The sequence below is a fragment of the Cyprinus carpio genome, chromosome B5, assembly GCF_018340385.1.
Source record: "Cyprinus carpio isolate SPL01 chromosome B5, ASM1834038v1, whole genome shotgun sequence".
NCBI classification, from domain to species: Eukaryota; Metazoa; Chordata; class Actinopteri; order Cypriniformes; family Cyprinidae; genus Cyprinus; species Cyprinus carpio.
This window is the reverse complement of record NC_056601.1, coordinates 17982383-17994303: the sequence shown is the minus strand read 5'-3', so window position 1 is coordinate 17994303 and position 11921 is coordinate 17982383. Positions and strand designations below refer to the sequence as shown.

General features: G+C 37.1%; 1 protein-coding gene across 1 annotated transcript in view; it reads right to left on the bottom strand.

Annotated features, from left to right (window-relative positions):
• The window catches only part of cert1a (ceramide transporter 1a), a 29757-nt gene extending 18105 nt beyond the window's left edge, over nt 1-11652 (bottom strand). The window contains exons 1-3 of the mRNA XM_042724649.1: nt 11222-11652; nt 10326-10460; nt 6074-6190 (exon numbers count right to left, since the gene is read on the bottom strand). Of these exons, the coding sequence (XP_042580583.1) occupies nt 6074-6190; nt 10326-10460; nt 11222-11308 (339 nt within the window). The 5' untranslated portion in view covers nt 11309-11652. The remainder of the gene's footprint in view (nt 1-6073; nt 6191-10325; nt 10461-11221) is intronic.
• Nucleotides 11653-11921: the final 269 nt, after the last annotated feature.

Sequence of the window (11921 nt, the reverse complement as noted above, 5' to 3'; positions counted from 1 at the left end):
ATTTTCAACATCATTAGTCCAGTCTTCAATGTCACATGATCCTTCAGAAATCATTCTATAATATTCTGATTTGGTGCTTAAGATAGATTTCGTACTATTATCCATGTTGAAAACAGTTGTGCTGCTTAATATATTTGTCAAACAGTACAGGCTGCTTTGGCCTGTCACAACACCTGACAAAGCAACGAAGCTGCATAAATCAGGAAGGAGGCTGTTTCTTAAGGACAGGGACAACTGCAAATTATTATACAACACACAAAACTCATCCCAGATTTCCTCTCTTCCATCTCAATCTCTCATCATCATCATCATGATACTGTAAGTGCATTTCCTGGCAGGGGTGTTGTCAGGGGTGGAGAACCAGGAATAAACATTAAAGGGTTAGTTCACCCAAAAATGAAAATTAGCCAGTGATTTACTCACCCTCAAGCTATCCTAGATGTATATAACTTTCTTCTTTCAGACGAATCCAATCGGAGTTATATTAAAAATTGTCCTGCCACTTCTAAGCTCTATCACTGCAGTAGGCGGGTGTTTCTGTTCAACAGCCCAAAACACGTTAAATAAAGTGCACACATCCACAATAAAACATACCTCACACGCAGTGGTCGAATTGTAAAAAAAAAATTCAGGGGGGATGGTGTGGTCAATTGTTTTTTAGTGGGGGGTGTTTAGGTATGTGGGTCCTGTAGATAATTTTGCATAATGAATACAAAATTTGTCTAAGCTTTTTTTCCCCCTTCTTGGGCCTGTCATGGAGGAATTTTGGTCAATATTGATAATTAAACAATATTTTGCTAAATGTGCTGGTTTAGGCCTGTCATGGAAAAATAATGATGACAATAAACCACCAGTAGTCGGTTTTATTGTCTAACTTTCTATTCACCATGATGCTTTTCATACTTTGCTGGACCTTTACACTGTTATTTATTCTCAAGCCTCCCTGTTTTCATCCAAAATATCTTAAATTGTGTTCTGAAGACGAACTAAGCTTTTATGGGTTTGGAATGACATGGGGCTAAGTGATTAATGACAAAATTTTCATTGTGGGATGGAGTATCCCTTTTATTACTTGAATTATAAGGTTATTTTACCTGATTTGTAATAGGCTGCATCGCGCAGGGATTGCTTTTGGACTCTCAAGGTTGATGACTCAATGTCAGCTCTCCTATCATCTCTCAATCATTCACAGTTATACATACAGCACAATAACATTATGTCAGGGGAATGTTTTTAAATTCTAATGAAGGGAAAAAAAACATACCTTTCCTGTTGTTTTCTTTTTAAAGAAATTCAGAAGTTGCGCTTGAACCATTTTGCATGAAAAATGATGGAAACTTGCTTCCGCTTGTGCACAGCTTGTTACAGAACAGAGTTCTGAATGACCAATTGCTGTTATTCATGAATTATCTTAAGTACATAATTGTAAAATATCATTTGCATGATAAGGTTTAAATAATGCTTTTTGTCATTTTTTTTTTCTGAAAGAAGAAAGCCATATACACCTAGGATGCCTCGAGGGTGAGTAAATCACAGGCTAATTTTCATTTCTGGGTGAACTAACCCTTTAAAAAAATCTAGATATAGACTGAAAGTGTGTGCGACATGTAGTTGTGCATCATTCTCAGAAAAATAAAGTTTTGAATATTATTTTGAAGTTATTATTTAAATTAAATGCTGTTCTTTTGAACTTAATATTCATCAAAAAATCCTGAAAAAAGAATCACTGTTATAAGCTGCAATATAATAAATATTAATAGTATCAGATGCTGGACTAGGAAATGGCAGCTGAAGATTCAACTTTCCCACAACAGGAACAAAATACATTTGAAAATATGTTAAAACAGAAAATAATTATTGTGAACTGTAATGGTACTTCACAATAATACTGTGCTACTCTATGTTTGATCAAGTAAATGCAGCCTTGGAAAGCATAATAGACTTGTTTCTTACCCCAAACCTTTGAACAGTAGTGTAAAAGGTCATGCTTAATGCATTCGGTACCAACATGCAACTCTTTTATTTGGTCAGAAGACACTGTACCTGACTGAACATGCCTTCGTTTCAGTCCTTCCATGAGTACACTGTAAAATTGCTGACACTTTGCTCGTGGAAGATTCATTTTATAAAATGCTTTAATTAATAGCCAGTGACAGATTGGGCAGGTTGTTAAATGCAACTCCAATGGAGCATCCACTAAAAAAAAAAAAAAAACACACAATAAAAAAAACTGCAACAAAAACATAAAAAAAAAAAAACATGAATAACCTGCTTCAGTCCTGCTTCATCCCAATCAGTGAATGATAGAAGCAAAGATGTCAGTGGTGATGAAAACATGAATGGTTGAGTAAGAGTGCTGGATGGTGAATAAGTAAATGACGTGAGTTAAAATGGTAATGTGCAAAAGCCCACCATTCGCCCATTCCAGCAGCCAAAGCAGGACAATGCACTGCTGCAGTCCTGAGTGCTCGGCCCCAGCATGACAACCGCTCTGTCCAGACACTCCCAAAAGTGCTCACTCTCCGGACCGTCCCAGAATTCCCAGTGATTTCTCCAAACACCACAAGAATACCCAGTGCTTTCTCCAGACACTTCAAGAATTCCCAGTTCTCTCTCTGGATACTCCCAGAATTCTATTTCACAAGCACATGGTCGAGCGGGAACAAACAAGGAGACAAGTTTCTTTACGTTCTCAGCTTTAAAGCAGCAGTAAAGCCATTAGCATTGGAAATGTTGTGAAGAAATTATGTGAGGTGGGTTTCTGAGGCAATATAAAGCCAGAGGGATTGTGGGTGGGTCTGCAAAGCATGTGGAGGGGAGAGAGAGAGAGAGAGAGAGAGAGAGAGAGAGGCAAACCATTCAGACACTGAAACTCCCAGAGCGGCACACATGCTACACTCACCTAACTGCAATAAGGTCAATATAAATCATCCAGAACATCTGCCGCATCTAATCCAGCAGTGTAAGTGAATCTGAGAGCGTGTGCGTTTAAGGAGTCTGAAAATAGCATCAAATCAGATGCTGCTGGGCGTGTGCTCTTGTCTTGTGCCGTACTCCGCAGCTCAGTGCTCGTCTTAAAATGGACTGATGCATTCTTGAATCACACCAATACCCAAATCCATTGAGTTCCTGATCCAATCAAGCCCCTTATTTTGGTTCAGAAGTCTTCTTGCAACGCAGAGCTTTCCAAGCAGCCTCTTCAGATGACTGAATATACTCATACATTATTCATGCAGCTGGACGACTGCGAGCAGAAAATGGCCATCCACCCCAGCCTGCATCACCCACGCACGCGTACACATAAGAGCTCACCTCAGCAAACGAAGAGTCGCGATAAACAACGCTGACCTGAGCGCCAGCAGCCTCTCTGCTGCGCTCTTCTGTTGGAGGGATTGGTGATTCAAATAACATTTTTAGATTTGAAGCCGTACCCAGCAGAAACAAGAGGCAGGTTGAAACAACAGATTCATTGGGTCAGTTTGTGTTTATATAAGAGAATGTGGAAAGACGGGTATAGATACTGTTACAGATGTATATGGTACTAGCTACAGTTTAAGCATAATACATATATAATTATGCAACTACATAACAGTCATGCAGAAATTCAAATCTCTGACACACTAATTCTCTGTAGAACTTTTGGTAATATGAGGTTTGAGTAACTGTACAATTATATTTCATAAATAATTTGTGTTTTATATATATTTTTTATCATCATTTTTGTTGCAGGAAGAAGTGTTAACCAGAAAACAGGAAATAATTTCCATACAATAAAAGAGAACATGGACTGGGACAGTTAAGCTGCAAAAATAAAGTAAACGAACGCACCATAAAAGTGGCCCATACAAGTTACTAGCTATAAAGCTTTATGGATATACAACAATACAATTCAAGCTGTTAATAACTAAAAATGCTCCCTAGCACAATGTGTCCAAGACTGAAAATGTCAATGACACAGCGGGAGATATTCAAGCAAATAACAACATTTTGGTTTGATCCTTCAAAAGAATTTGAATATAGTACACCATTCATATGGACCACTTTTTGATGGTTTCATAGTGTTTTTCTGTTGTTTTTTGGAGCTTGGCAGTCACAGTCTTCAAACCCTTTTTTATTCTATGGAAAAGCGTACATCTTTGCAAAAAATGTACATCTGCCAAGCAACTTACAATTTCTGTGTAACCAAAGAAAGAAAAACATAAGTTTGAAAAAAAGATTTGGAGTAAATTATGTCTCCTTTCATTTACATTTTTGGGTGAACGATTCTAGCTTAAAAAAAAAAAAAAAAATTCACGATAAAACTGCATTAACACTCTTCACTAGCAGATGGCAGAAGTGGCCATGAGTGTAAAACTACCACGGAATAAGTATTTCTGCTGTATTTGTCTTAGATTACAATGTTCCCAAAACAAACACATTAATTCACATTAATGAATTCACTGAAGGACTTTAAGCAACCAAACTCAATGCTGAGTTATCATAATTCCACAGAGCTTCAGTTTATGCCTTTATGACCTTCAAAGGAATCAAAGAGCTTTACATGGTCTGTCTCAGTCCAATGAAAGACAACAAATAAAACACACACACAAAAAACCCCGCTGATACTTTTCTTAAGAAATGTATGTGAAATAACTGCTTATACAGCCAAACTCTCCCACTCACTGTCAGAAAAACATGACTACACACACAAACACCAGCTGTGTAGAAACAGCTCCACTCCTTTTATTGAGTTCAGCTCTACTCGCACATGTGAGAGTCATTCAGATCAGCACATTCCTCAGGACACTCCCTTTGTACATCTCTCTCAAGATATGATACGTCACTGCAAACCACTGCCAGACTTCACTTGTGCAACAAATCTCTAGTTTCTCCTTATGCAAAATAATCTTTGCCAAAATGTCACTCAGAGAGCAGAGCTGAATTTTTTAGGACATACTTCCCTGCTACACAGGAGATAAAAAGCAGTATGTCAAACAGGTATTTAACAAGTCAATTATTTAGCAGTTTCTGTTAGTATGTAATAGGTCAAAGGACAATGCTAACATGGCAGGTGCAGTATACAAGAATAAATTATACTAGGGTTAATGAAGTGTCCATGATAAAGAATAGAAAATATTGTTTATTTTAACTAATTCTTGGAAGTATATTCGTGTTGGCTTTTAAAAATTAAATATCAAATAGAATGTCATAAATTATTAACTTTTTATCTTGAATACAAGTGGGTGTTCACATTTTGACCATACGTTTCAAAAGTATTTTAAAGGAAATAGTATTTTAATAAAATGTCTATCACTGATTATTAATTTATAAACATTACATTATATTAGATTACTGGGGAGTTTCGAGTTGAGCTTTTCAAGAATTACATTCTTTTAATGAGGCTTTTTTTTCTTCATAACGATATCAGAAATGTTATATCACCTTGACATTTTTTATTATATGACCAAAAAATTATTAAAATTAATTCTAATTCAGAAGAAAATACATGCTATGTCAAGGTGTATTCAAGTCACTGTGTGTGTATTGCATTTTTTATTAATAAATTAATAGATAATTTGACCTATGAGCATCATGTCACATTATAATTTCTAGTTTAATTTGATAACTTTTTTTTTTTTAACAAGACCGGGATAATTTTTTTATTTTTGTAATTTTTTTTTTTTTTTTTAGGTGAGTTTCTTGGGAATATATGCCATAACTTGTGGAGAAAATACAATCTTTATGAAAAAAGAAAAAGAAAAAAAAAGAAAAGAAAAAAAAATCAACCCTACACACCTGGATACCTAAAGCACATACTTCAACAACATAAGCCCTTCATCATACTATGAAGTACACAAATTCAGTCTGAATTCTCTCACTGTGGCTCACTGTACTTTCAAGGAAATGATAGCAATAAAAAAAGCATGCGGGACACATTCCACTCAACTTTGCCTTCACCTCCTTCCTAGCCTCAACAAAAGAAATAAAACACCCAATCAGGTTCTGCCACCCAAACTTGATCACTCACTATCAGAAAGAGACTGGAGCTGAGCTGCAGTTTATCTGGAGGGTTTGCTGCTTCTGACGGACTCACCTTGTGGAGTTCAATGGTATCGATCCACTGCTGCCGGAGCAAAGGATTCTCAGCCCTCAGGTACCAGATGCTGTCGTTCACACTGATGTCAAAACGGCATTCATCAAACTCATGAGGCTGAAAGAAAGAGAACATCAAAAACAAAAACAATGAACATGCTGGAAAATGGAAAAGGTTTACGGGCCATGCATGTTTATTCAAATCTGTCTACCATAATGTTTTTGGAGCACCTTTTCCTGCTGTTCCTGATAAACAACTCCTCACCACCACAACATAGATTTGCATCACTGAATAGGTCACTGAAAATCTCAAACATTTACAGATGGCAGATAACAGTAAAACAAAAACTGCAGACCACCTCACACACAAACTAGGGGAAGCCAGCAGCTATCTAAAAACCAGCTTTTTAAACAGTGCACAAATGATCCATAGTTTGGAACTTACATCTTTACCAAAACACAATTTTATCAGATTGCCTTTTTTTCATAACTAGCTACTACGGTATTGCTATTTTTATCTGATGAACCTAAATGAACCAACTGTTCAATTGCTAAGAAGCTGCACTGAACACTTACGTATAATGACATGTGACTGTCATTGAAGAAAACGGAAACCTTTATTAATTTAAATATTTAAATCTAATAAGCTAACTAAATTATTTAATTATTTAAAATAACTTTTTTTTTCAATTTAGGATTAGGTTATAACATCTAAAATAAGAGAAGGGATATTCTATATTTTTATAAAGTGCAAACTTTATAATATTTTAGGGGACTAAACCTATCCCTACCCCAAATAATTTAGGATATGTACAATTTTACATAAAAGAATGTGGGAATATTGTTGGAAAACCATTGTTTAACAGACATTTTTAATACTTTATTTAATACTTTTTATACTTTAAAACTTTATTAAAGAGTGTACTAATTTTTTTTACTTAAGTTTTAATAAATACACTGCTTTAACTCTACTACAAAGAAAGTTTACTCTAACAAAAAATAAACAGGTGCATCAAGCTGAAAAGATTGTCAAGTTTTAAGTTGTGCTCACAATATCTGGTGTGGTAATTAGGGGCCAAGCACCAATGGTGCATAGGTACCCATTGTATCTGTTGGCCGCCTTCTTCTTCTTCCGCTATTAAGTCTATGGCAGCCCATATAACTGCTTACGGGACAGTTGTGAAATTTGGCACACTGATAGAGGACAGTCCCAATATTAACCATAGCAAATTTGGAGTCTCTAACTCAAACTCTCTAGCGCCACCACTTGTCCAAAGTTTCACTCATGTTTATGCCAATAACTTCTGAACCGTAAGGCACAGAAGGACTTTTCTGTTTTCCTCTGAATCCTTGGCTCATGTCGAGTCGAATGAACTCCAAAATTGAAAATACATAAGGTTTAGCTTTTTCGCTATTTTTAATAGTTCGAAAATCCTACTTTTTTGAACTCGTCCTAGACGGTTTGTCTGATTTTCACCAAAATCGGCTCAGATCATCTTCAGACAATGCTGCCAAAAAGTTATGAAATTCAAGTCCATTTGTCCAACTGTTCTTTAATAACACACGGACAAATTCTACAAAAGCACGCAAAAATGGATGTGAGGCTATAACTCTGCAACGGTTTGACATAACGAGTGTGTTATAACCGAGCGGCAATCTCGCGCTCTCTCTCGTGAAGCCAATAAGGAAGTGACTAAAACTGCAATTCATCGACTGGCCGCTTGAGGCTGGCTGCAAAAGGGAGTCAGTCCCATAGACTCTCCATGTTAAAATGGCCAACTTTACAGCAGAAAAAAAACATGTTTACAGCCTGGTTCAAAAAATGATTTTGGTCTATATTGCTAATTTTGCCCTTTATGACAACTGTGAGGGGGGTGAATTTTTTTTATAACTCATCCATTTAAATTATATTAAGCCTTAAAGTTCTGCATAATTAAGGGCGTGGCCACTTGAGTGACAGGTGGATTGCGGCTGCTGACAATGCCGTCGCGCTAGGTGGGCGTGGCTTCAGCAACCAGCTCCCGCATTTTTGCCCATTTTCGATTTTCCGGGAGAGTCGCGCGGTGACGCGCTGCCAAGATGGCGACGGCCTGCTCTGAAGACTTTGAGCTTCAAAACCGCTATTGAGGAGTCTATGGGTGACGTCACGGACACTACGTCCATATTTTTTTACAGTCTATGGTTATAACAAGCATGACCGGAGGCTACCTGCAGTGTTTTGAAACAGTGCCACCTAGTGGTCAGGAGATATGAAAAGTTGCTATTTTTGCTTATAACTTCTGAATGGTTTGGCCAAAAATCACAAAACTCATGCTGAGTCAAGCCATACCCAATTTTCCCATGTCAGCCATTTTGGGCATCGGCCATTTTGAATTTTGTCATAAAATGCTATAATTTATGAACGCACTGACGTATCATTATGAAACTCAGTATGCATCTTCGACGCCAAGGCCTGACGGTACTCAAAAAGTTTGGGGGCAGTGCTCATTGCTTACATTAGCCTATTGTGATGAGACTTATGCTGATAGATTCCATTTTGCCATAATTGGCTGATCTTCCTGTCCGCCATTTTGATTCATGTTGAAAACTTACATTACACTTACACTTTTCCTCGTCCTCTAGTCTGATTTTCCCCAAATTTGACTCGGATCATCTTTAGACCATGCTGGTAAAAAGTTATGGATGATCCATGCCATGTTTAGCTCCTCATTTTGCATCTGGAGTGCTTGGCCCTGTAATTGCCGCTTGCAGCTATATTTTTTCATGCATTGCACAGTAGACTGTGTACATACTTTGTAGTAAGTGTTTTCTGGAGGCGTAGTAGTTAGTACTATGTAAAACTAGTAATGGGATTGGTTTTTTGTCTGTTGAACACAGACAGCTGAATTTTTAGTGCTGTGTAGAATAGCTGTTATCAGAGACAGAGCACTGATCCAGGCCAAAACTGGGCTGCTGAATTCAATCAGTGTTTGAGGAACATCTGTTCCACTATCAGATCATCTCTGTTTTCTCCTCCAAACACTGAAATCAACCAAACACACATATTCCAGATTTGACTCTGGGATCAGACCGGCTTCAAAGACTCCCAGCGTTTCGAAGCCTTGTTTCAAAGGCATCAGTTCCACTCATATTTGATCACATGTGCAGTCAGTGTTTGTAGAAATTCATTCACCCAAAAACTGGTCAAAACAATCAAAACTGGATTCTAAAACAATCTTTTGGAGATCTTGATGTAAACTGTCCATGATCTTTAACAGCAGCACTTTTTTAGAGCAAAGAACATCCTCTAGAAAACACTACAAAGGTCTCAAGGCATTAATAGGAACAATACTTTAGAAACTGGTTTTCTTCTTTTTTTTTTTTTTTTACATATGCCATTTTTTATTGTGCAGAAAATATAATCTTTCTGAAAGCCATAAAAAAAAAGAAAAAATGACATTAAAGAATCAACTCGCCCAGTAACAAAGAAAAGTGGAAATCTATCTATTTGTACTAAAAATAACCTCTGAGAAGTCACTTCATACAACGATTGTTTTAATCTACCTTCACAGGAATAAATAGGAAAATAATATCAAATTATGTTCAAATTATTGCAGTTCATCAATTATGAAATTACTTGACTGTCAGCCGTAAAGCAAGACATTATTCAGTTCAAGTCAGTTCAATGCTGATTCAGTTTAGTTTAACGACAGCGTCAAGTTGCAAAACTCATCATTTATAAAAAATTCAATTTCAGCTACAAAGGCAGCTCACATTACCCTGCTTAAATCTCTCTTAATTTTGTCAATGTTGAAAAGTTAATCAATTATGAAACCTCTTCAAAAGCAGCTCTTACTGTCATTATGCAGCTCAGTTAAACTCAAGTTGTTGTGTTGTCGTCTGATAATGTCAGTACAGTCAGATCAATAACATAATATAATTTTTTTTCTGAATAATCATCTTTTGTTCAAAGCAAGTAGTGCAGCCCTCTTGTATTTTCTACTTAACCACATCTTCTACTCTGTCCACCTTGAAACAATCATGCTGTTCACGAGAAACCCCCAAAACAAGTACGACAGCTTCCTGCTGACAGTAGAAGACGGATAAACACTGCATGATGAGCAGAAAGCATTACTGCTCAACTATTTTCACACTGTGGTACATATCAGCTCTTCACACCATGAAGCCAAGATACTGCAGTCAAGATAAGCCCCTGATAATCATACAAATATTAATGACAGGACGCTTTACAGATCAGATCGGATCAGCCTTACCGTGATGACAGCCTTGCTGAGACAGATGGACCCTCTACAGCCGTACTCCTTCTCATCTGCTGACCTGTAGTAACTCAGAATATTGCCCTTCAGCACAATCCAGCGGTCCTGCCATCCATGAATGTAGTTTGTCCACTGGAGACAAACAAAGAGTTAATTATCTGAATCATGCTTCACAGCATGTGGCTCACAGTTATCACTTCAAGTACTAGCAACATAAAGATTAAACCTTCCTGAAGGTTCAAGGCTTCAAAGTTCAGCAGGACTTTAACTGAACATTACCCAAACTACAATAATTGAATGGGTTTATTCAGTTTGAATGGCATAACACAACTTGTAAGTGTCATAAAAACCCATTAGATAAAAAAAAATACATATATTAAAGAGATTAAAAATGTACAGCTTTTCCTAAAATGCCAAGCCTTGTAGCCAATGACTGCTTATTTTTGACATACATTGCCACAAATATGAAAAACCTATAAATGTATAAAATTAACTTATCTACAACATTATATGTAGATAAAACGTTTGCATAAATGCAGTTACACGGCTAGTCTGACATGTCTGAAAGCGATGGTTTTAGGATTTGAGGTGCTGTGTCGATAAGCTCGCACCGAAACTTTAAGAGCGGTTGTCACAAAACCATTCACTGAAAAGTAAGTTAGAGCGAATTGTTTAATTCAGACATCGCTCGTGTGTTACTGAGTGTAATGGTAGGGCAAACATGCGCAGTCACAAAACTTCCACCAAGTTGCGACGTTTCAGATAAATATAGGCGAACGAAAGTAACTCAGTAACATTAGTTCCCACAAAACAAAGCACAAAAATGTTGCACAATAAAAAATAAAAATAAAAAGTTTTAAAACTGTGTTGTTTGACAGTACTCTCGTGTTTACCTTGCTGAGCTTGCCTCCGAGCTCGTCCAGCAGCTCTAACTCCGGGTCCAAATCCTCATCTGAACCCGACGAGCTGAAGTCCGACATCAGGAAGAAAGTCCGCAGTCGTCCTGTTTTTAGTTTGACTAGATCGCGTTATAATTTAAACAGACTAAACACAAACTCTAGCTCCGAAGTCGCTTAAGCTCTGATGTAAACAGTGCCAGGTGCGAAAGCCCATCCTTCTCCGGTATCAAACATCTGATCAAACAAATGACGACATGCAGCGACGAGTTGAGCGCATCGATCGCGTTTGTCTTCAAGTCTTTGATTATCACGTGATCAGTGAAATCAATACTGCGCATTTACAGCAACAATACACTGTTGTTTTGACATACTGTGACTGCTGTCGCTTGTACACACACGTTTTACGATTGTCTTCTGGGTTTTAAAGTTTTGGCTATTTATATCACCCCCTTTCGGTAGTGCGAAGCATTACATAAACTATGTTCCATCACCTCCACTTGTTGTTTACCTTTGGGAATCTGATAGAAAACAACCATGTTAATTCCACTGTATTTTTTTAAGTGACAACTTGGAATGTTATGTAAATACCCTTGTATATAAATACAATTATTTAAATCCATAGTATAAAAAAAACATCATACTATTATCTAATAGCTGTGGAACACCAGCAACACACATGATGAAAACACTTCCA